General features: G+C 39.2%; 1 protein-coding gene across 1 annotated transcript in view; it reads left to right on the forward strand.

Annotated features, from left to right (window-relative positions):
- The window catches only part of LOC126285200 (uncharacterized), a 111664-nt gene that overhangs the window by 61369 nt on the left and 23332 nt on the right, over positions 1–26963 (forward strand). Inside the window, exons 7-10 of the mRNA XM_049984506.1 lie at positions 2027–2224; positions 5145–5340; positions 14936–15146; positions 21074–21225. Coding sequence (XP_049840463.1) covers positions 2027–2224; positions 5145–5340; positions 14936–15146; positions 21074–21225 — 757 coding nt within the window. The remainder of the gene's footprint in view (positions 1–2026; positions 2225–5144; positions 5341–14935; positions 15147–21073; positions 21226–26963) is intronic.

Raw genomic sequence — 26963 nt, forward strand, 5'->3', positions numbered from 1 at the left:
TGCTTCTTCAGGAAGGAAAGGGAAAGACGAAAGGATGTGGGTTTTAAGGGAGAGGGTAAGGAGTCATTCCAATCCCGGGAGCGGAAAGACTTCCCTTAGGGGGAAAAAAAGGACAGGTGTACACTCGCTCGCACGCGCGCGCGCGCGCGCGCGCGCACACGCACACGCACACACACACACACACGCGCGGGTGTGTGGGTGTGTGGGTGTGTGGGTGTGTGGGTGTGTGGGTGTGTGGGTGTGTGGGTGTGTGGGTGTGTGGGTGTGTGGGTGTGTGGGTGTGTGGGTGTGTGGGTGTGCGTGTGTGCGTGTGTGCGTGTGCGCGTGTGCGCGTGTGCGCGTGTGCGTGTGCGCGCGTGCGCGTGTGTGTGTGCGTGTGCGCGTGTGTGCGCGTGTGTGTGCGCGTGCGAGTGTACACCTGTCCTTTTTTCCCCCCCTAAGGGAAGTCTTTCCGCTCCCGGGATTGGAATGACTCCTTACCCTCTCCCTAAAAACCCACATCCTTTCGTCTTTCCCTCTCCTTCCTGAAGAAGCGACCATCGGTTGCGAAAGCTAGTAATTCTGTTTGTGTGTGTTTGTGTGTTTTGTACCATAATGTTTCTAAAAACAAATTTTATGCAAAACAAGTACTGTTTTGTTTAGTTTCAGACGTCTAAAGCTTTTTAGTACATGGAAACGTATGCGCAGGACCCTCTATCAGGAAAAAATGTACAATGAGGTAGAAATGTTAGCTTGGCTAATTATCAGCAGTTAAATTATGAATGATGTTCAATATTTTATACTTACTGTACTTAAATTTGTTCATCCTCTTATTCTGATACAAATTCACTGTTGGTGTTTTCACTCAGTTGTTTAAAATTTATTCCACTATAGCATCTCTGAAATATTGCTTAGTGTAGTCTTTTGTGCACTTCTCTTCCATGTGTCTTCAGCATTTTGACAGCTGTTCTATTTTGTTGCAGACCAGAGCTTCATGTATTAGACATTCAACATTGACAGTCGTGAAACTCACTCCTTTTTGCAATATTACTGTGAATGTAGTGACTGAATGTTACTATTAATCCTGCCCAAAGATCCACAGTAGCAGTAAAGCATTTGTTTGCTATAGTTTCGTAGAGGTAGCCATTGTTTGCTATGATAATTAACCACTGGTCTGATAGGGCAGTACTGTAACAGTAGAACGTTTCAGCAGAAGGATTTCTATGTCAACCAGTGCATGGCAGCAGCAGTGCCATCTGCAGTTGACAGTACTCCCAATGGTGGCTGGCCACACTATAGGTGGACACACACATCGCACTGGAGAAAGTGGTACGGAAGAAGGAAGAGGTAACATTTATGAGTATCACCTGGAGGGTGTTGCACATACTCAGTGGTGCCGGGTGACGTTGTGCCTATCTGGTGGAGGTCTCTTGCGGTATTAGTTGTGCACCTTTTACTTCGGACACAGTTTACATTCTGTTTAACTTTAGCCCATACCAACTCCATAGGACATACCAACTCCATAGGACTGTACTGATAGTTATGACAGTAGTTGGACAACTTCATGTCTCTATCTTTGCTAGGTGGTCCAACTCATAGATATCCATCTTACTTGGATAAAAGTTCATATTTAGCTTCAGCATGGGTTAACTGATGCCCTTTTTCTGAAGCCAGTCCATGATGTCTGCTTTACACCAGTTTAAAGATGGTGGTCCATCAGCTGGCATGGAATGGTAGGTGGCTTTATCCATTACAATACGCAACCTTCTTCCTGTGAGCACAAGAGATTACTGAACCAATTCTTGATAGACATAAGAGACCAATGTGCTACTTGGTATTGTGATGGCAGCTAGACTCCCAAAATAAAATATAGGAGATGGCAGCAACACAAATTGGTGTAGTTGGTGTAGCATTAGAAATTATTTTAAAAAGATGTAAAATTGTAGTAGCACATTACCTTTGTATGTATTATTAGTAGAATTACCTCCTGTGTAACTTAGCTTGTGCATGTTGAATGCAAAATACAAACAATTCCAATAATTTGCAGGCAGTTGAACTCATCCTGAAACCAAGAGATGGTGAGCCACTACGTTTTTTAGCTGAAGCTCGTAAAGTTTGGTGGGAGACAAGGGATCCAGCTAAGGCGATAAAAATTCTACGCAATAAGGACAAGATGATCGAAGGGAAATTGCTTCTTGGACTCAGCCGTCATGGACCTAAGAACTATTTAAATGCTTTGGATAATGTAAGTGTACCTTTAAGAAACTATTATTGAAAACTATCTTTGTTATTTTTTATTGTGACCCTAGGGAGACTGATGCTTTGTTAGTAGATATTGCAGAACTACAGTTTTGTCTGTTGTGTAGTTATAATTTCTAGTAATTCAAGGTATATATCGTAAAACCCATTTTTATTGAATCTGGGGACTCAAATGCTTTTTCCTTAAATGGGTTTTATTCCCAAGTGCATGAAAGGAGTGATCACAGAAAACATCCTTTTTTTTAAAAAAAAAACAAGAATAGTTTTTTTTTGCACTTCGCATATTGTAGTGACAAATTGTCACTCCAGTTGGTTTATATTCGAATTGTTATGTCTTCCTTTAAAGAAGAAAAGTAGTACGTGATGAAAAGTAATTTCTGGTAATGTTGTCTACTCCCGGGGCCTTGTTTAGACTCAGATCTTTCAGTGCTTTGTCAAACTCTTCTCACAGTATCACATCTCCCATTTCATCTTCATCTACATCCTCTCCTATTTCCATGATATTGTCATCAAGTACATCACTCTTGTAATAGACCCTCTATATACACCTTCCACCTTTCTGTTTCCCTTCTTGGCTTAGAACTGGGTTTCCATTTGAGCTCATACAGGAAGAAATGTAAAATCAGAGAATTGTTAACATTGATGTTATGGGTTTTCCACAGAGGTTTCAATTTTATGGCATTAAAATAAAATAAAAATACCTAAAATTGGAGAATGTAAGATGAAAATTAAATATTGAAGCCACTGAAGGTATAAAAATCAGTTATCTGGTAATCTCTGAACTGCTTCCATATCTGACTCCAAGGAATGGCTCGAGGAATGCATTTCAGTGCTGAAACTATCATGTACCATGTTGATAATGAGGTGATCAACAAGTGTGCTAGATGCCATGAAAATTGTTGTTTTCCATGTTTCTATGACACTTACCACTCTGGCTCATGAGAGACCACAACTGTAGTATAAAACAATGGACATATCCAGGTAAAATGCCTTTGGTTTTTTCATTTTTCTTCACAAAATTTGTGTAAGGTTTTCCTAACTTAAACAATCTTTAACAGTATTTTATAAATTGTTGGTAATTAACAATTTATATTTGCAAGCAAAACTGGAATTTTACATGCAATATGTAATTGGATACAAAAAGACACTCATCTTTCATAGGTAAATGATGATTAAATATGTGATAATTAGCATATATTTAATGACTTTCATATTTGAATGTCATAGGTATTCAAGCTGAACAAAAACAGGTCCACAGTGAGATTTGGTCAAGTGCCCAATAGTATAGTTGTATATCGTACTCCATTGCTATCGATTGTGCCATATATGTCATATCTGGTACTTTTACGTATTCAGTAAATACTAGGCCTCAAAAAAACCTTCAAAGCAGATTTTGCTTGTAATCTTATGAAAAACATTAAGAACTTGTCTCGCGCCATGTGTTAACGGTGTTATGTGCACGTATTTCACTACAAATCGGGGAGGAGTGTCAACCATTTTCACAGTACATGTTAACAGTGTAACAATCAGAGCACAAGTAGTGTCTACAGAGACTGCATCTGTATGTGATTTTTGAAGTGCAAACTACATAGCTGAAGTATGTTTAAGAAAAACATTGATGCCTGTTAATACATTAGAATATTCTAAAGTTTCATGTGCAGTGACTTCGTAATAAGATACCTAATACATTCGTTGGTCTTATTTCCAAGAGCGTAAAAACACCGGTGTGTGTGTGTGTGTGTGTGTGTGTGTGTGTGTGTGTGTGTGTGTGTGTGTTATGGCTGCTGATCAGTCTTTGTGTTTGGGTTTGTTCTTATAGTGAATGAAATATACAAATCCAAAGACTTATTCCTTGATCAATCCTAGAGTTTTATGGGTCACTTCTCACTTCTTTCACCTCTGGCAATGTTTGTTGGTGTGAAAAAATTCAGACTTCCATCGTGGTTCGGAATCCATGTTAAACTGTAGTGCCCCATGTAACTGGTGGTGTCAGTCAGTCCAGAAGATGGGAGGGAGGCAATGGCATACTACATTCAACAGGACCATGCGTGGTGGCATCCAGAACAGTGTTTGGCCATACAACGTCTAAGTTTTTGTAGGAGTAAAATGTGGGAAGACAAAGGTTCATTTGATCGCAGGTTTCAGAAAAGCGTAGCCCTGAAGAAGGAATTGATGTGTAAAAAGAGGTACATACTGTTTTGTAGGAATGTCTGAATGGATTCAGCTTGTAATCCATGCGATTCAGGTAAGTGTGAGAATTGAAGGCAGTTACTATACTGGTTACTTACTCATGTATTGAGCCAACTGTTTCAAATAGTGGCCACGAATACAATGAATTTGGTGTAGGGAGGGTTTCTTGTTGAAAAGCGGGAAGTTCAAAATTATGTCAGTGCTGTTCGATGTTTTTCAGATTCCATGAAGAACAGAGTTAATTCTCTCTGAATTTTACGTTACCTTAATGAAGGGGCTTTAACATGTCAAAATTTATTCAGCTGATCCAGAATGGATTGTGAATTCAAGTCTCATAGAAGCTCTGATTGTTGTAATTCTTCTAATGCTTAACTTTCTCTTGATGCATGGATGAAAGTCTGGTTGCAAAAGCTAGTTTACAGGCCTTGATACGCCTTCCTCTTGTTGCTATCCGGTAACGTGTACCTAAAAGAATGTTTCAGCAACTGTTACAACAGCATCATGATAAAAGCCACTTGCAACAGTGACTGCATGTACATCTAAAATTGTGGCAGCATGATCAGTTAACTTAAGAAAATTTTATTGAATATTACAGTGGCTGTTTAACTTTGTGATTTTGTAGATGGATTCTGGTTTCATTCAAGGTGATTCACTTTTTACATGATTATTTATTTTGTTACTATTATAATCAATTTTGATTGTTTTTAACCTGACAGATACCTCGCGGTACACGTCTTATGTACCTGCATTCATATCAGAGCCTTATATGGAACAAAGTTGTGTCAAGGCGCATGCAGAAGTTTGGTTTACAGCCTATAGCAGGTGACCTGGTGCTTCAGGGTGAAGAGAGAGCAGAACCAGTTGAATTACTAGAAGTTGGTGACCATGATGCCACAGCGAATCAGCAAACAAGTAAGAAAGTGATTCACATACCGTTTCAAAGAACCAGAGTTACCATTGCTAACTGTAGTAGTAGTATTGCAGCAATATTTGAAAGAAAATAAGGGGAAAAAATGTATTCAAGATATTACTTCTGTGTAACCATATGATTTTAACTTCTACTTGCCTTTCAAATTGAAACACGTATGTGAAAATATTATGTTGATGGAAGTGGGGTATCAAATGCTACAATGACTTGAAGAGGGTTATTTTAATCATGCAAACCATTTTCATTTAACCACTAGCAGACGTACCTGTGTAGAGGTACATCACTATTAAATCATATTTGACACTGACAAGGGGAAATCTCCAGTGACGAGATTGACTTTCTGAAATCATCTATTCAGTGATGTAGGATAAGGTCCCTGGTCTCTCACCCTGCCACCATTCACACTTAAGAGCACTCATTTGCGAGTAATCATAAAGGGGGGGGGGGGGGGGGGGAGAATTTCAGAATTTTACATGCCGCTCTTTAGCTTTGATAAAGGGATATTTAGTAGACTAGTTGTGCAGCGTAATGGTTAAAGTATAGGCAACATATGCAGGAGACTGTGGATCAATCTCTTCATGCAATTTAAAATCTTTTATGTTTAATAATTTATCAAAATGAGTTTGATCATTATTTTTATTCAGTTAATAGGGTTAAATGCATTTTTTATTTATTTCCCTTCGTTTTATCATTTTATTCGATGTATTAACTTTTTCAAATTGCTCACATTTCTTCTTCCTATAATTCTTTTTCCACTTAGAATTGATGAGAATGTGATTGTAATTGTTTTTGTGTGTTAACTTCGATTTAATTTCATGTGTTTTATCACCCTATATTTTTGTCTATGTTATTGCATTCATTATTTCCATTCCTCATTGTGCTTGTGTTTTGTTTGCTTTACAATCCCTTATTTTGTTTAAATTGTCATCTGCCTTACTTTGCCCATAGTGTAACGACAATGTTTTAAATGTTTTTATGAAGTTATGCAAAAAAAAGTGCATCTTGTAACTAAAAATATGCTTTTGACTCAATAGCACAGTAATGTAAATGTTATTCAGTCTTTTGTTTTCTGACCGATACATTGGCACTTTGCAGTATTTAAATATTATGTATGATAGACAAACAAAAATAATCAAATTTATGTTCATAAAAATGATGGAACAAAGCATTAGAAATAAAACAATTACATTTAATCAGTTAATTGAATGAAAATAGTGATCAAAGTAATTTTGATAAAGAAACAAGAAATTTCAAAGCACATGACGAGGTTTTAACGCACAACCTTTTGCACATGAGGCCTGTACTTACCGTGACACTCCACAACCAGTCGGCAACATGGTTGTTTTTAAATTTGAAGAGCATCGTGCGAAATTTCCTAAATTTTTTTCATCGATTATTCGCAAATGAGGGTTTGCCAGAGAGAGGCTGCAGGATGTGAAATTTAGGACCTTAACCTACATGACTCTATAGGTGAATTTAAAAAGTTGATCCCACCGCTGAGGACCTCTCCTTGTGAGTTAATGAATTTTCATTCTAATGTTTCAGCAAGTGTCTCTTAACAGTGGGCACGAAAACATAGTAAGTTATTCTTGAGAACATTTCAAAATATTTTAGCCTCATGTTTCTTTATAATGTTTTGTGAAAATTAATGAAACATTTACAGTGGAATCTTGTTAGTACATTCCTCAGTACTGTAGGGTGTGAAAACTTGCAGGGAGACAGTACTATTGAACCTCTGCAACTTAGCTATTCCTGCAGATTGTTTACTGTAATAGAAATGATGTGCATAAGTAGTTCGTGTAGGTTGGAAGTAGCTCTGACATCATATTTCAGTAGCAGCCCAACAACAAACCGAATTGTGTGTAACTCAGTCACCAGTGTTATTTCTAGTGAGAATTTTCAGAAAGTGGACAAAAATTGACACATGAAGAGTGCTGATACTACACGAAAACTGAACATTTATCCATAAACATTAAATACAGTGGTGAGCAAACAGAAATGTTTGAAGGACCATGTATGGTAGGATGAAATGACAAACAAAGATGAGTGCACAACGACCAGTTTCCAGAAATGGAAAACGTGTGCTGTTGATGTTGGCAAAACAAGCTCATGCTTCAAATATTCCAATTGATCTTACTGTGTTTCGTGCTAAAGGAATATATTTGGCACTCAAGTTGGGTCTTGCAAATTTCTAACTATCTACTTATGATTGAATTGTAAGGTTCAAGAACAGACGCAATTTAGTGTAGAAAAGTGTGAGGCTGGAAGCATAAACGTTGACACTGTTCAGTCATGGAAGAATACTCTTCCATCAATCATAGAAAAGTATAGCCCCAATGACGTTTTTAATGCAGATGAAACAGGCCTCTTACTTTTCACCATCTGCCAGACAAAACTCTTGTAGTTCACAGGTGAGAAAACCGTTGTGGAAAATTTGGTAGAGAAAGGCTAAATATTTTATTATGTTGTACTAACAATTGGGAAAGTGAAAACTCTGTGATGCTTCAAAAAATGTGCAGACATTTCCATGTAAAAGTAGGTTTAACGTGAACACGTGAGTAATGACTAAAAGAGAAGTAGTAGAAATGATCCACAAAACTACTGTCCAATATCCTTGACATCAATTTGCTGTAGAATCTTACAACATATACTGAGCTCAAACATGATGAGGTATCTAGAATAGAATGATCTCAGTGCCAACCAGCATGGATTCTAAAAACATTGCTCATGCAAAACCCAACTTACCTTGTTCTCACATGACATAGTAAAAGCTGTGGATCAAGACAGTCAAGTAGATGCAGTATATTTCTGAAAAGCATTTGACTCTGTACCACATCTTCACTTTTTGTCAAAAGTATGATCCAGTGACATTTGTGACGGGATTGAGCATTTCTTGATAGGGAGGATGCAACATGTTAACTTTGATGAAGAGTCTTCATCAGATGTAGAAGCAAATTCAGGCGTGCCGCAAGGAAGTTTGTTGGGACCAAACACACACACACACACACACACACACACACACACACACACACACACACACACACACACAAAATATTTGGTCTGCTTGTGTGTGTGTGTGTGTGTGTGTGTGTGTGTGTGTGTGTGCGCGCACACACACACACACACACACACACACACACACACACACACACAGTGTTACTGTATTTACACATTACACAGTGTTACTGTATTTACGACATTTTGGCTTCTTGTATACTAACATAACTTTCTTGAAGAAATGCGTTTTCAGTTATACAATAATGAGATAGCTTGTCAGGAAGTTTGGCATACCCAAAATATGCTACCCTTAATTCTTCATTTTTACTAATGAAAAATTGAATCATTATCAGATTAGGTATTTTTGTACGTTTTCTCACTTGTGACATTCAAAATCTGTGATCTTTCTAAATGTGCTAATGAGATTCCACAGTATTTCAGAATTTTATGGGATGGTGACAGTGAATTTTCTTAGTACTTCATGTTTAATAATGTTCTATTTTTGTATAAAGGACCAAGTTTTTCCATTGGTTTCCTCACAGTCATGTTTCTGTGGGTACCTCTTCTTTCGCCATTGTTATCACAAAGTCTTAAAACTTTATTTGCCATAATTCTTGTTTCATGTATGCATCAGTTTGCCCATATGAAAGATAGTAGAGCTTCTTATGTACTCACTGTCCTATTTTATTGTTTCCTGTTCTACTTAACTGATTCTGCAACCTAGCAATACGGTCTTACTCCTTGTTTAATTTATTCATCTAATTCCCTCTCCTTTTCTTCCCCCCTCTTTTATTTTTAATGCGGACTTCACCTCTCCTTTACTCCACTTCACTCACATCTAATGTGCTCCTCTATTCTAACTTCATCTTCTTCTAAACTTCAACAACATGGAGGATAGATTACTACTCACCATTTAAAGGTGGTGTTCAGTCTCAAATAGATACAATAATAGAGTGCTGAAATAATGAATCTTTTTCGACTGTCTTTCTGTAGTGGAAAAAACACACACACACACAAATAAGTCTGACGAAACAGCAATCTGCTAGGATGGATGGTGTGGGTAAGTATGAGGCATGAGGTAGGACGGGAGAGGGATAGCAGAGTGGGGGGACGGGGTGGGTGCTAGTGCTACCTGTTATAGCATGCAAGGCCTTCGTGGGAACAGGATAGGACAGTGAAGCGCAGTGTCGAGAGGCAGTGCCTCAATGGATTGGGGACATGATTATACAGAAAAAGAATGGGGAGAGAAGTAGAGGTGGGCAAAGGCTTACAGGTTGCATTGGCGGGATAGAAGACATGTCGTACGTCAGCAGGAGCAGGAAAGGGTATAGGCAGGTGGAAGACGGGACTAATGAAGGTTTAGGCCAGGGGGCTTACGGGAACGAAGGGCATGTTATAGAAAGAGTTCAAAGTTACACAATCCAGAAAAGATGACGTGGGTAGGAATAACCCAGATGGCATGGGCTGTGAATTGGTCATTAAAGTGAAGCATGTAATGTTGAGTGGCATTTTCAGCAACTGGATGGACCAGCTGTCTCTCTGCCAGTTTGATGATGGCCATTCATGTGGATAGACAGATCTCTTGTTCCTTGCATTTGTAGTCTTCTACCACCTCCCGCATACCCACTATACAGCCACATAGGTGCACTCCTCTCATGACTCAGTATCTCTCAGGACTGGAGCAACTGAATCATATTGTCTGACAGGGTCTTGACTGTCTAGCATTGTGGCCTCAAACAAGGAATATACTCCCCATCCCTCTCACAGTGGTGTTCCGCTGCCCACCGAATCTACTTATTATCCTTGTTCATCAGTACTCCATTCCTGCATATTACCCCTTCTATCATAACTTGCATCCTTGCAGTAGACCTATATGCAAGACCTGTCCCGTACATCATCCCACTACCAGCTACTCTTGTCCTTTCACAGACACCTCCTAGCTCATTGGAGGTGTGGCTACCTGTGAAGAAGCCACGTGATCTACAAACTAAGCTGCAACCACTGTGACACTTTCTACGTGGATATAACAAGCTGTCTTGTGCATGAATGGCCCCTGCCAAATTGTGGCCAAGAAACAGCTGGACAACCCAGTTACTGAATGTGCTGCCCAACTACTTAACTTTGATTGCTTCACAGCTTGTGCCATTTGGATTATTCTTACCACCACCAGCTTTTCTGAATTGCTCAGGTACGAACTCCTAACCCTGTTCTTCAACCTTCTCTAGCCCCTATCTCCCACCTACCTATCCCCTTCCATGCTCCCACTCTACTATCACAAATGTCCTCTAACCTACCAGAGCCCCTACTAGTTCTTTTGCCTTCTTCTCGTATCCTCGAGCATAGCTCCTGATACTGCACCAAACATCTCTATCCTGTCCCCACCAAGATCCTGCATGCCCCAACAGACACCACAAACATCTTCTCCCACACTTACTCCCCTGTCCCTCCCCGTCCCACCTCCATCTGCCTCATGCCTTCTCCTTACACCTACAACCCATCTAAGCAGAATGCTGCTTCGTCAGATGCAGTCACTGTTGGTCGCCAGTGCCCTGAGACAACGGCCATGTGTTTGAGAGTTGTGCTAGTGTAAATATGTGTCTGCTGAAAAAGGACTTCGTCCAAAAAAACCTTCAATATTTTAGCAGCCTTTTTCAACATGCCTGTCAGGTGACTAAACACATCTTCTGTGGTGAGTGGCAGTCTATCCTTTACATAGTGTTATTTCAGCCTGGCCTTTCCATTGTTAGACTCTTTTGACTTAAACATGTTTTGGGCTAGTGCAGGGTGGCTAACCAGGGACTCATTGATTTTAATATTAAATAACATGAAAACAAAGATTGGTAGAAGAATGCAATGCAACAGAAGGTACATGTATTGTGAAAGCAGTGAAAATATTATAGAGCAGTTTTGTAGTAATAGTTACAAAAGCTACTAACAGATGCACTGTAATAGCAATACCTAATGCCTATAAATAATACTCCAATGCCCAGGGTGCTGACAGCCACTTTTAATAAAAAGGCTAAAATCAAATTCTGTTGAATGTATGTTTCTGGTACTAGAATATAGCAGGTTAAAATACAGTATTACAGCAGCAAGGTGCAGTTTTCAAAGACAACTTAATGTTCAAAATTACACGATTCAAAAACTACTCACAAGTGCTCTGGTAGATTTGAACGGGCAGGCAGTGTGAGTGACGATTAATGGAAATGTTGGACCAGGCCAACTTAAATTTGTCCTGATATCAGAGTAAATCTATCTGAAGAACTGCATCACAGGCTGTTTTGAAGCATTTGAGGATATGTGCAGTTGAGAAACAATCTGTGTGTGTTTTCAGTCACAAGGTCAAACCTTTACATGCTGTAGGGCAAAGGGCTGACTTTGCAAACCAGAGTCTTACATTAATTGGTGATAAAGGATTTGGTGTTTTCTGCATATGGTTTAATGACAAATCAAACTTCAGCGTGTGAATGAATGTATGAATAAAGAAAACTGGCGATTTTGAGATTACAAAGACATCCATTAGTGTGAAGTGAAACCACTGCGTTCTGCCAAAATTACAGCTTGAGCTCCAGTATGCATCAGAGGCTGTATTGGTCCTTTCTTCAAGCAAGAAACAGTAAGCAGTGAACATTACATTGGAGTTTTAAAACAATAACATTTTGTCACCACTCAGCAAGCATTGGAGGATAGACAGGCATCATGTGGTTCATGCAAGGTGGGGCTCAACCACAGCATACGGAATAGGTATCTTGCTTTCATGTTGAATACTTCAGGAACAGTCATTGCATTGCACCTGAATTTATCCTTATTTGATCAGACTACTTGTGACTACTTTTTGTGGCACAGACTGAAAGGCACTGTAAATTGAAACTCTCCCACCATACTTCATGAGCTTGAACTGCCAATCCGTGTGGTAACTAAATTGATTCCAATTGACATTACAAGATGTGACGGCAAAAATCATTTCAGAATGGTAACAAGTCTTGGTTACAAAGTTATCTAGTTATCTAATATTATTTAATATTGTTTCACCCTTTTGAGACATCATTAGATTGTTGATAAAAAGAAGAAACCAATCAGCTACAAAGAAATAGTGGAGGGAGTGTGGTCCTATCTTGTGAGACTATCCAGGTAAAAAAGAACTAAAAGTAATAGCAACTGACATAAAAGTAACTGGATATGTAATCCATCGATGATAAAAATGTAGAATGTAAATTGGGCCTAGTTAAAAGAAAAGAAAACAGACAGTATATCATCAACAAGGCGGCAGAAAAATTTCGACTGCATGTGTTGTGTTAGAGCACACAACCTGACTCCACCACAGCAGTACAAAATAAGACCATGCTTACAAAATAATCGCCCTATGTGCTGCACACGGCACAATGTCCATTCAGCACAGTCACAGATATTACTATTCAGATAAAGATGCAAACACTGTGTATAATGTGCCCAGGTGGCGCACATGATTGGCATAAGGCACATTTACAAAAGAGAGAAACTACATAAATCTAATAAATTAAGATGAATATATGTAAACCATTGCAATCAAATGAAAGCTAAAGTACGTTAAGGTACTCCTATGCAAAGCAGAAAAAATAGGTGAAATCATGAGATGAAGAAACAGTTAGTCAAAATGTCACTGAAACAGTCATATGAAGTAAAATAGCTGAATTTTAAAGTGGATGGACAGCCTATGTGTACAAGATCAACAAGTGCAAACATCAAGGTATCAGGGTCAGGGGAAGGGGCAGTCATCAGCATTTGCAAACTAGAGTTGAAGAGCTATTTTTGGTCATTAAAATAAAGAAATATAAGTTATGGCACATAAAACAATAACGTATAGTAAAAGATCATTAATAAGACCACTTGAAATCCCCTATCTTTCCCTCACAACAAAATGAACATAAGTTAAAAATAATGCTGTGGACTTATAATAAAAGGTATCATTCCAGCAACATACAAAACACTTTTAGCACTGTATCATAATATTCTTGATTTCTGCGTTTTACTTATTTTTTTCTGCTTTATATAGGGGTACCTTGCTGTACTTCTGGTTTCATGTGATTGTAATGGTTTGCATATATGCATCTTAATATTTTGATTTTATGTAATTTTTGTGTTTAGTAAACGTTACTTACACTGATCGTACTCCCTGCCATGGCATCTCTTTTCGTAAATTGTGTAACATAATAGTCACTATAATCTCTGTCTTGCTTGCATCTTGAGCAGTCACAATAATATTTGTTTGTGTGTGGGCCAAATGGAAATTGTGCTGCATGTGGCTCATACCGTGTTTATTTTGTAAGTGTGGCCCTATTTGATACAGCTATGGCAGAGTCAGCTGGTATGCTCAGAGTAATGTGACAGTTATTGAAGTTTTTATGCCACCTTCTTGATAATGTAGTGGCAGCTTCTTTTTAACGAGGTCTACTTTATATTTTGTGTGTTTATGTGATGGATGGGTTCCAGCTCCATTTAAGTAAGTGCTGTCACTTTTAGTTCATTGTGCTTGTGTAGTCATACAAGACAAGACCGTGCCCATTTCACTGTTTGTTTCAAATTGATTGGCTTCTTGTTTTTATTGACAATCTGTTGATGCCCCAAAAGTGTGACACACATTGATATTTAAAAACTTTTCAACCAAGACTGTTTTCATTCTGAAATAATTGGATACCAATTGGTGTAGCAATCTGCCACAATGGAGTGGAAAAAGTTTGGCAAATTTCATTTTCTGTTTGTGGCAGTAATCTAATGCAAATAATATATTGAGGCCTGCAAGAGATGAATACAAAAGCCTGAGAGCTTAAAGGTGGAAGATAGGATAACAATCAAGGCAGAGATTACTGAAAGATCACCATGAAAGACTTAATCTACTATTATTAACTCTTTCAATTTATTTATTTTTTCTTTTTTCATTGATCTCTGTCTTCTTTATTGCACTGTCTTCCGCCTTTAAGCTCTCAGGTTTCAGATCTCATCCAGTGCAGCCCCCAACACTCAGCCTTCCTTTCCATCAATTTTGGTAAGTCTCTCTTGACTCAGGGTTCTGGGCGACATTTCCCTGGCTCTTTCCATTCTGAAACCTTCCCAATCCTTTTCCCCTCATTCCTTCTCCTCCCCTTTTGATCCTTCGGCCAGGAGGAGCAGCCACTGGCTCAGAAGGCTTGCACATTTCTATAACTTTTATGTGTTTTCACAAGCCACTGGTTGGTGAGTAGATTTTTCATCTATGCAGTTAAATCATAAATTAATAAATAGTAACATGACTTGCTGTCATATGTACATGTACCGTAAACTACAATTTGTATTTGTTGTCAGTTCTTTAATATGTTGTAAGGTAGTTTCCCTATCCTAATAAGAGACAGATTTTGAGCAGGTGTTGTGGAAAATGGACATCCGACAAAGAACAACTCTTTACTCTTGCTGTAAGGCTCTAACATAAGTCACTATAATCCTTCAAATAGAGATACTGATTCTTATGTGAGATAAATAATTTTATGCAATTCATTAAGAAAATGCGAAGTATTAATGTTCCATGTGCTGTGTGTTCTAAGCTTGAAGTTATGAAAACTTCTCACTTAGGTGATACTGCTGATGACAATGCGAGCAACAGACAGAAACCCTCTGTGCGAATACTTTCAGAAAGTGATGTGAAAGACTTCACAATTTATGATATTGTTTTACCACTACCTGGCCATGATGTAGTATACCCACAGAATGAAACAAAAGAATGGTTTGAAGAACTTCTCCAAGCAGATGGGCTGTCACCTGCCAAATTGAAACAGAGTGTGAGGTTTGTACATCATAAACTTAAATGATTGTTTTATTATAAATTTCTGAACAAGTAGTAGTAAATTTAGTTATGCAACAATTTAATTACTTTGAAAATGATGTGTTTGTTCATGTGCTCTTGCTAAATCTGAGTCTGTGAGATTTGTTTGGATTGCTTTTCAACTGTGGATGGCAGTCTGCATTTTGTATATAAGCTACTGTAGTTTTGAATGAGCAAATGTTGCAGGCAATGAAATACATTTACTGTAGTGGGGCGACACCTTTGTTACATGAAATCTAAGTTAAGTAATGTAGGCATGTTTCGGTTCAGATGCTGTGTGTGGCATTCTGTGTGAAATAAATACTGTCATTGTTTCACTCAGATATTGTTTACCTTCTGCAATCATCACACATTTTAGCCTTCCTTGCTGCTTGTCATTGTCTTGCCTCCTTTTTCCCTATGCTGGATCATTGTACACAAATTAATTCGCATGTAACAACCATCTCTCAATTTCTATCTTTCCGAAGACCCTCCACCCTGCTAAATCACATTCGCAATTTGGAGAATGAGAGCCTGCTTACATGTGCATACAAAATTCAGCTTGTATCTTGGTTTTACAAGTTTGCAAAATGCTTTAAATATTAAATGTATCTGATTAATGTTACAGAAATGTAGATGGAAATAAAAGGAAATGAAATGTTAAAAACATCTTTAATGTTTTATTGTCGGTGCACCTTAGTACAATATAATGTGTGTGTGTGTGTGTGTGTGTGTGTGTGTGTGTGTTGGGGGGGGGGGGGGGGAGGGTGACTTGACTGTGTGGTGGATTTGTTAGGGTGGTGTGGTGTGTGCTGTCTTTGACTATTCTTGTTCCAATACAGTTACATTTTCGTTTTGTTCCAGTCGTCCATACACTCCTTACCACGGCCATACGTGAACTTATATTCCTATTCAATTCATCGCCAGGCCGGTCGTTGCTCTAAGAATGTGTCTCACTCCTTCCAGCTGCTGAATGAAGAGCAGCTCTTAAACTATAATCTCCTGTATTGTTTCTACTATGTACATCTGTTGTGAAGACTGATCCAAATAGTAGTAACTCATAAATTCATTCAGAGACATCAATCAATAGCCCGACTACATTGAACTTACTTAAGAGCCGAGTATTTACAGTCTTCTTTTTAGTGTTTACGTTGTAGTATGTCCAATTTCTCGGATTTGTTCATGACACCTTCAAGAGGTGTCACCAAGACACAAATGTCCACAGCTAGCAAGTGCTGCTGCGCTCACCACAGTGCTCCTTGCATATGCACCACGTGCAGTATCACAGATCGGGATGCACAAAGTGCATTTTTCCCCACTCCGTAAAATATTTGTAAGAGCCATGAACACCCTCAGTGGATCATATCATTCTCACGAATAACTCACACTACACTACAGATCCCACCACTGAGATGAAAGATGTTGGGCACTCTTTTTTAACACATTCTTTACAATTAAATGTAAGATATCTGGTACTATATTACAATCTGTTATCCATTTCATTTATTCTCAGTAAATATATGGAGTATTTCCTTGGCTCTTCGAGTTAGCAAGAAAGGTGGGCCATCGTTCGGCAGTGACACGTGAAAAATCTGCGTACGTTAGTTCAATTATATCTGGCAGCTTAACAGTCTTGTTACTTTTTGGGCCAAATCCCACAGCTTGGCTCCAGAACTCTACAGATTAGTTCATATTGTAATTGTACAAAAGCAAATGTAAAACTGCAGCATTCGTATGATGTGCTCTATGCTGTGAAAATTATTGTTTTGTGTGTTTCTACTATACATATCTTCCTCTGTGGCATCCAAATAAAGAGGATTTTGTGTCTCATTTTTGCCTTAAAAATTAAATTATTATGTTTTCTTAATTTAAGCAACTTTTCATGAACAGTCTTTTATAAAAACATCGATAATTAAGAATTTGTATTTGAAATGAAAACAGGAATTTTGCATCTAATATGTAATTAGAAACAAGAAGACATGCATTGTCCATAAAAAATGATTTTTATAATTACAAGATGTTGGTATTTCTTATTGAACAACAGAAAAAAAGATACTGAATAGATTTGAACCAATGAATCATTAAGTGCATTTGGTTGCCATTCCATTATGCTGCCAACTTCACTACTTGTGTGGTGTGGATATATTTATCAACTTCATTACATGGAGTGGCTGGGAAAGCTTCAAAGATGATTATCTCCATAAATTTATGAAAAACAATGAGAACAGCCTATTTCTCGGCAATTTTTAACCTGGTGATCTGCGAACAACATTTCTCCAGTTGTGATGATCAGGTAGAACATCTTACAGATGTTATTCTTAGCTCTGCAGTACGTTGCACTCTGCACACTTCCTTTTTATATTGCCATCTTCTGGTCCCTTGTTGGACTGAGCAGAGATGCAATGTGTGTATGGAGATGTCTGTCTGTGTTTTTAACAGTTTTTCTACGATGGCAAACTTCATTTGTTATGAACAGGTGCATGAACTGTGTTGTCATGTTCTTTGGGATAGCAGAAAAGCTAGCTGGGTTTCCTTTATTGGTTCTTTTAACAATTCCACTCCTCCTTCCATTGTGTCGGCCAACTTCCGATGGGTCTCTGGGACCAAGGTCCATTCCCTAACTTCTGGCCAGACAGTAGCAGATGAACTCACAGTGGACCCTATTGCTATCTGCATCACCTTGGCTTGGTATTTTGTGGGGATTTAGAGCTCCACTCACTATCCTCCTGCTTTCCTCGATAGGAAACGAGTGGATGCGGCTTGACCGATACGCTTCTCTTCTCAGGATCTTGAGTGTTACAATGCCGCCTTTACAATGGCAGAGCTAGATCATGCTGTCACTTCATGCTGATCGACCGCCCCAGGGCTGGGACATGTCCACATTCAGATGTTGCACAGCTTTTCTCTTGCGGACAAGAACTTCCACCATCATATGTGCTATCATGTCTCAGTAGAGGGCATTTTTCCCAGGCACTGGCATGAAGCCACTGTCTTACCCATACTTAAGCCTGGCAAGGACAAACATCTTCCTTCTAGTTATCACCCCATTTCTCTCTCTAGCTGTGTTTGCAAGTTGATGGAATGGATGATTCATGCCTGGCTGGTATGGTAGCTTGAGTCTTGCAGTGTACTAAACACTGCACAGTATGGATTTCAAGCACGCCGATCTGCAGTTGACAATCCCGTCACTTTGTTAACCCAGGTCATGAATGTCTTTTTTTTTCCCCAGAAATGCCAGACTTTGCCCATGTTTTTCGTTTTGGAGAAAGCCTACGACACCCGCTGGAGGATTTATATTCTTTGTTTCTCTACATGTAGGGCTCCTGTGGCCACATGCCCCCGTTTCCTTCAGAAATTTTTAAAAGACAGAGTTTTCAAGGTAGGGGGGCTCTGCCTTATTGGACACCTTTATCTAGGAAAACGGTGTGCCTCAGGATTCCGTCCTAAGGGTCGTCCTCTTTGCTATCACCATTAACCCTATTACGTTGTCTCCTGCCAGGCATCTCCAGCTCCCTTTTAGTTGACGATTTTGCAATCTATTGCAGTTCTCCATGGACTTGTCTCCTTGAGCAGTGTCTTGATTATCTCTGCTCGTGGAACATCGACAGTGGCTTTCACTTTTCCCCTGACAAAACCATTTGTTTGAAGTTTTAATGGTGCAATTGGTTTCCTTCTTCGTATTTACTTCATAGGCATGTTGCTCTTCAGTTCGTTGAAACTACAAAATTCCTGGGGCTTATGCTTGATAGGAAACCTCCTTGGTCCTCCCGCGTGTCTTAACTGGCTGTGCGCTGTATGCGGTCCCTCAGTGTCCTACCTGTCCTCAGTGGTACTTCCTGGGGAGCAGATCAGACCACCCTCCTCCATTTGTACCTGTCCCTTGTCCATTCGAAACTTTACTATGAGTGTTATGTTTATGCTTCTCCACATCCATCCCTCTTACACTATCTTGGTACTGTCCACCAATGTGGCATCCGTTTGGTCACTGGTGTCTCTTACACTAGCCTGGTTGAGAGTCTGTATGCAGAAGCTGCCAAACTACAGTTGTCATTCTGCTGTGACTTCCTCCTCAGCAGGTTCACATGCTGTTTGTCTGCCAAGTCTGACCACCCATCCTATGCTACCTTCTTCAATGACTCCTTTGATCACCAGTACGGTGCGCATCCCTCTTCTTTTTTACCTTGTGGAGTTCACTTTTGCCTCTTGCTCCAGCACCTTAACTTCACACTACCAGCCTCATTCCCAGTGGATGTGAACCCTTCACCACTTTGGCTTTTTGCAGTGGCCTGTGTCAACCTTGTCCTTTATTTGCTTTCGAAGGACACAACCCCTGCCTCACTATATCACTATAAGTTTCACAACTTTCACACGGAACATTGCAATAGTAGCTCTGTGTACACTGATACCTCTTCGACTGACCATGGTGTTGGGTGTGCCTTCGTCATTGGCACCAACTATTTTCAGTATCGGCTTTTGGAGCACTGCGCAGTATTTGCAGCAGAGCTCTTCGCCCTGTATCAGGCCGCACAGTACATCCGGAAACAGAGGCTTTTCAATTGCATTATGTGCTCTGACTCTCGTTGTACCACTCAGAGCCCTTGTGTACTGTACACCATCTATACCTTTGTGCAATGCGAACAGGACAGCTGTTACTTGCTCACTTGTGGTGGAGCCACTGTGATGTTTACGTGGGTTCCTGGTCTGACCGGAAACAAGGCTGCTGATGCTGCTACCAAGGCTGCAGTCCTCATACTTCAGCCTGCTAGTTCTTCCATTCCTTCTTATGGTCCCTGTGTTGCCGTCTGTTGACAGATGGTGTCACTTTGGCATCAGCACTGGTTCTCCTATAATGGGATTAAGCTCCGGGCAATTGAGCCTCTGCTAGCAGCTGGGACGACCACCTCTTTGCTCTCTCACCATGAGACCATTTTAGCTAAATTGTGTATTGGACACTGTCTTCTTAGCTGTCGACATTTGTTAAGTGGTGCTCCCCCATCATTTTGTGCTCATTCCCCTCAACCCTTTTTTTTTTTTTTTTTTTTTTTTTTTTTTTTTTTTTTTTTTTTTTTTCCCCCTCGGCTTATGTTCTCATTTATGTTCGCTATCTGACTTATTGGCCATTTTAGTTTAGTGAACGACACGTGGGCTGTTGACTGAGTTTTAGTTTCTATTCATTGTAGCAATATGGCAAAAGACATTTAATCTCTAATTCAGGACCTTTGTGGCGCATTTTATTGTCCATTCTCCAAGTCCCTGTTTTTAGCTGTCTTTCCTTTTGTAGATTGGGCTTAACATATAGTCAGTTTTTAAATCCTTTTTTGTTCTCAGTTCTGACATGGGTGCATACGACACTCTTTGTTTTTGCACCCCAAAACAAAACAAAAATACTCTCGCTAGTTTGAAAATCAAATGGTAAACATCTGAAATATGACTGGTTTTTTTAATGGACAGCAATTTTATACAGGAGGATACTGTAAAACATGTCTTATTACTTTGCGTTATTCAGTCACCTTGATATTCTTTGTTTTCCCCCTTCCAAGTTGTAAACTCTACGTCTATGGATACTGCTAACTATTCTAGAAATCCATTACTCTACTTACCTACTCCTCCCATCTCCTCTCCATGAGCTAGTACTGCTGCAAAATCATTTGAAATAATTTAGTAGTTTTATTTAAATTTTTGATACACCAATAGCATTTGAGGTACTTTACCAAATTTGTCGGTATACTTCCTTCGTTCTCAGAGATATTTCTGGCTGCATTATCATCAGGATACAAGAGACTGTGTAATGGAATTCATTAAGGCCTATAAAGGTGATTACAAAGAAGTTTCATTGGTGTATCACACAAGTAGCAGACATGTTTGTAGTTCTACGCTCAAATACCAAATCTTTCATCTTTGTTTTTCAGAGCTTATTCCGTGGGAGGTGCTTACAGACACATTGCAGTTCGTCCTACAAATGTGAGCTGGAAAATAATGCATTATTCAGATCCACAAACTACTTTGGTGCTTTCTGATCTTGAGGAAATGCAGAAAGTTACGCCACCAGAAGATGAAAAAGGTATGTCAAAGTGGAATGTTGAATTCTATTTAGATGACACAAATATAAAATAATTATTACATGGAACAGTGTAAAGTGCAGGCAGTTTCTTTTGGTGGTATCTATTCTGACAAGTCAAGCAAGAAACCTAAACTCACAGGTGCTAAACAAATTGGCAAATATATTTTTACAGACAAAAATACAGCACAGGACTTTAATGACTTCATTGTGGGAGATCATTTTCTTTGCAAGATGTGCACAGAGATCGTCGAAACTTGAGTTTGTACTTTAGCCCACAATCAAAATTTGTTTTACCTAGTTTATACCTATTGCCTCATGTTTCCATAGTTCTTCTGTCTCATCATTGTATTCTTTTCTGTACTTTCATTACCAGTCAGTTTTTGCTTTGGTCAAGAAGTTGTAATTTGGCAGTCGTTATTCATATGTAAAGGTGGAGTTCCTTCTATTTTTATAGTCCTGCCATACTGTTGAAATTTGAGGAGCTGAAATTCTGATACTGCCAAAGTTAAAGAAGAGAGAAGATAGGTTGAAAAAGGTTAGAAGGGAATAGCCTTTCGCTTAGACCCCAGAATGACGGTGATTCACCAGTTGTCAGGATGAAGGGAAACTAAGATCTTTTACTGATCCATGTGGGTTGGCATAGAGGTCATTCTCGAACTTTCCATAATAGGTGAATGTTAGAGTCATTGTGCAGTGGGTTTATGGGGAGCTGTTACATGGGCTCATATGACACTGAATTTTCTATCACTTTGAGAGTTTTATCTCCAAAATAACACATTTGTTGTAGGATTAAGAACCATGACTTAATCTACTGCTCAATGTTCCAAAAAGGGAAAAAAACTGTTTTAAATGGCTGCAAAGTATTAAACATACATTAGACAAAATGAAAGGCACGTCAGAAATTTTTACATTATCTGAGGCAAACACTTTGACTAAATGTGGATATCCAGTTGTGCAAATTACAGTTCCCTCAAGAATTTCATACATGGGCCATGCAATGTCCAACTGTCCATGTTTCTAAGCTTCTCATCATTGTGGAAGCTATGTAACTGGAAATTGAGCAAAATACCTTTGTCTCTTTGTGATTCCATAGTACAGTAGTAGTAGTAGTAAGTGGTGGTGGTGCTGGTGCTGCTGCTGCTGCTGTTGTGGTAATCAGTCCAAAGACTGGTTTGATGCAGCTCTCCATGGTACTCTCTCCCATGCAAGCCTCTTCACCTCCAGGTAACTACTGCAGCCTAGATTATTTGAATCTTCTTACTGTATTCATCTCTTGGTCTCACTGTGTGATTTTTACCCCTCACATTTCCCTCCAGTGCTACATTGGTGCTACCTTGATGTCTCAGAATGTGTCATACCAACTGATCCCTTCTTGCCAGGTTGTGCCACAGCTTTTTTCCTCCCCAATTCTTTTCAGTAACTCCTCATTAGTTATATGACCTACCCCTCTAATCTTCAGCATTCTTCTGTAGCACCACATTTCAAAAGCTTTCTATTCTCCTCTTGTCTAAACTGTTTATCATCCATGTTTCACTTCCACCCATGGCTACACTCCATACAAAAACTTTCAGAAAAGACTTCCTGACTCTCAAATCTGTACTCAGTGTTAACAAATTTCTTCTCTGGAAATGCTTTTCTTGCCTTTACCAGTCTACATTTTATATGTCCCCTACTTTGACCATCATGAGTTATTTTACTGTCCAAATAGCAAAACTATCTACTACTTTACATGTCTCATTTCCTTATCAGACTGACTCAGCATCACCTTATGTAACCCGACTGCATTCCATTGTCCTCGTTTTGCATTTGTTGATGTTCATCTTATGTGCTCCTTTCATGACACTGTTAATTCCATTCAACTGCTTTTCCAAGTCCTTTACTGTCTCTGACAGAATTAAGTAGTCGTCGACAAACCTCAAAGTTTTTATTTCTTCTCCATGGACTTTAATTCCCACTCCAGATTTTTCTTTTGTTTCCTTTTCTGTTGCTCAATGTGAAGTTTGAATAACATCGAGGATAGGCTACAATCATGTCTCACTCCCTTCTCAACCACTGCTTTCCTTTCAAACCCACCAAATCTTATAAGCGCCATCTAGCTTCTATGGAAATTGTGAATAGTCTTTTGCTCCCTCTATTTTACCCCTGCTGCCTTTAGAATTTCCAGTCTACATTGTCAAAAGCTTTCTCATATCTACAGGTTCTATAAACATAAGTTTGCCTTTTCTTAACCTATTTTCTGTAAGGAGTAGTAGGTCAGTATTGCCTCGCGTGTTTCTTCATTCCTCCAGAATCCAAAATGATCTTCCTGGAGGTCGACTTTTGACAGTTTTTTCGTTCTTCTTCTCTGAAGGATTCCTGTTAGTATTTTGCAACCTTGACTTATTAAACTGATAGTTTGGTAATTTTCACACACATCAGTACCTGCTTTCTTTGTAATTTAAATTACTACATTCTTCTTGAAGTCTGATGGTTTTCACGTCTCGAACATCTTGCTCGCCAGGTGGAAGAGTTGTTTTGTCATGGTTGGCTCTCCAAACACTCTTAGTAGTTTGAATGGAACGTCATCTACTCCCAGGGCCTTGTTTCGACTTCTTCCAGGGCTCTTTTTCCATTTCCATATATTAATATGATGGAATGCTTGAATTTACTTGTATAGGGAGGTGAAATGTGCTACCCACTCTGAAATTGAGTGATAACCATAAGCATCATGGTTTGGGCACTGTGTGGATGAATCTTTAAGGGTTTCTAATGTCACAAGCCTTATACTCCAGGATACAAACCCCATCGTGAAAGTGTCAGGTCATATTATAGCTTAACAGGCCTACAAATGGTTCACAGTTAACAATTTAAGCAGTAATCCCACAAAGACTCATTATGTGATTGCAAACAAAAATGTAGTCCTACACCTACAAGGAGACATTAAAGATCTTGTTTTCATCTTGTCTTCACAAAGTCTCTTCATGAAATATCTCTTTTGCTTCTTGTGCTCCTCTATACACTGTTTCTCCGTGGTTTTTTTATCTTTCTGTGGGAATGTGTGATTTTTATATAGGATTCCAAAGGCTTTGCATTTTATGATGATAACCTTATGTGCCGTTTGTTTGTCATAAATCCTGCTTAACTTCTTATAATGAAGCAGTTTTTAACTTTTTTGAATTATTTTACATTAATTAGTTTTCGTTTGCATAGTCCTTTCTATTCTGTAGATGTGACCATAAAACTTAGTGACAAAATAAAACACCTACAGCCAGCCTTATGATTTTATTTAATTTTGTTGCAACCAGTTTCAATGTGCCATCTTCAGGCTGTTGTTGATGTGGTATGGGTTGATATTATCCTTATATGTATACTGGGTGACCAAAAAGTCAGTATATGAAAACTGAATAAATCCTGGAATAATGTAGATAGAGAGGTACAAATTGACACACATGCCTGAAATGACATGGGGTTTTATTAGAACCGAAATAATACAAAAGCTCAAAAAATGTCTGACAGATGGCTCTTCATCTGATCAGAATAGCAATAATTAGCATAACAAAGTGACACAAAGCGAAGATGATGATCTTTACAGGAAATGCTCCATATGTCCACCATCACTCATCAACAATAGCTGTAGTCGACGAATAATGTTGTGAACAGCACTGTAAAGCATGTCCAGAGTTAGGGTGAGGCACTGTTGTCAAATGTTGTCTTTCAGCATCCCCAGAGCTGTTGGTTGATGATGATACACTTGCGACTTCAGGTAACCCGAAAGCCAATAATCGCACGGACTGAGGTCTGGGGACCTGGGAGGCCAAGCATGACAAAAGTGGCGGCTGAGCACATGATCATTACAAACGACGCGCGTAGGAGATCGTTCACGCGTCTAGCAATATGGGGTGGAGCGCCATACTGCATAAACATTGTAGGTTCCATCAGGTGTTTATCAGCCAGGTTGGGGATGATGCGATTCTGTAACATATCGGCTTACCTCTCACCCGTCACGGTAGCAGTTACAAAACCAGAATCGTGCATTTCCTGGCAGAAAAAAAAGGCCCGATAACGGTGGATGTGGTAAATCCAACCCATACCTTCGCTTTCTCGTCATGCAATGGAGTTTCCATGACAGTTCTAGGATTTTCAGTAGCCCAAATTCTGCAGTTGTGGACATTGACAGACCCTCGGAGCGTGAAATGAGCTTCGTGGTTCAACAACACGTTACTCAACCAATCATCATCTTCCACCATCTTTTGAAACGCCCACACTGCAAATGCCCTCCACATCACTAAATCGCCAGGTACCAGTACATGACACCAATGGATTTTGTACGGATAGCATCGGAGGGTACGCCTAAGTGCCAACCGAACAGTAGTGTATGGAATGCCGGTGCGACATGAGACTTCACGAGCGCTGACTTCCCCATGCATAGATGATCCAGCTACAGTCTCCATTTCTTCCTGAACTGTCTCAGCAGCGTTACGCCTTGTGCTCGTTTGGCCACTACAGGGTCTGTCGTCTAAAGAACCCGTGGCTTTGAACTTTGAAATCATTCTTGCCACAGCTGCATTTATCAGTGGACCTTTACCCATTTGAATCCCCTTCCTATGGCAATAGGATCGTAACGCTGAACTAGCACACTCCCCATTCTGATAATACAGCTTCACTAAAAGCGCCTTTTCAGGTAACGTCAACATGCTGCGACTGCTGGCGCATCTGGTTCTCTTTCTCATTAGAGCTCCTTTTATACATAATTGTCACTGACGTTTTGCTGTCCAGCGCCATCTGTCGGACATTTTGTGAATTATTTATTATTTATTTTTATTTTTTTGTTCTAATAAACCCCCATGTCATTTCAAACATGTGTGTCAGTTTTTACCTCTCTGTCTACATTATTCTGTGGTTTATCAAGTTTTCAAATTTATACTGACTTTTTGATCACCCAGTTTTTATATCACATCAGTTGTCAGCATAACTGTGTACTCAGAAAATGGTGCATTGAAACTTTGAAACTGGTTGCAACAAAATAAAATCAAATCATAAGGATGGCTGTAGATGTTTTGTTTTGTCACAATAGTAAATGGCAGTCGTCCCAAAGGCCTCCTGCCAAAAGGATGCACATAAATTTTTTTTAAAAAAAGCTTAGTGTCATCTACATATTACATCAGTGAACTTGTCCAGTGCTGTTAATCCATATGCCATTTATATTAGAAGGCCCGTAAATTTTTCTTCGAAGTTTTCACTGTTTTTCTTTGCAAGGACATCGATTATTGAAACACTTTAGGACCTTCTCATTGAACTCTCGAGCTGCTTCTTATGATATAGCAAATCTCCTTAGTTTTCTTTGCATCATCACCTTTTTGGCACTCACATGGTTTGTAGATCTTAGTACAGCTGGTCGAACAGCATTCTCGGAATTATCTACATTAGTTTTCTTCACTTAAACAATGATTGGAGGGGAAAAGCATGTTGTTTTGACTTTGCGGATGGCAGTGCCTATATATACTGCTATTCGGAAGGAAGGAAGGAAGGAAGACAAAAAGAAGGAACAGGCTTCAAACATATATATCTCCCAAATTATGTAATGTAGCATCATAATTCAAAACGTTTCTGGACAGACAACAGTTCAAAATATGAACAGTCAAAGTAAACGTTTGTATCATACACCCATCAGTGCTGCTGCTTTCTTCTTCATGGAGAAAACTGTGACAGGACTAACCTAACTAGACAGTCTTCAAAACTGGTTACTTTACATTGTATTC

This window comes from Schistocerca gregaria, chromosome 8 (assembly GCF_023897955.1).
Source record: "Schistocerca gregaria isolate iqSchGreg1 chromosome 8, iqSchGreg1.2, whole genome shotgun sequence".
NCBI classification, from domain to species: Eukaryota; Metazoa; Arthropoda; class Insecta; order Orthoptera; family Acrididae; genus Schistocerca; species Schistocerca gregaria.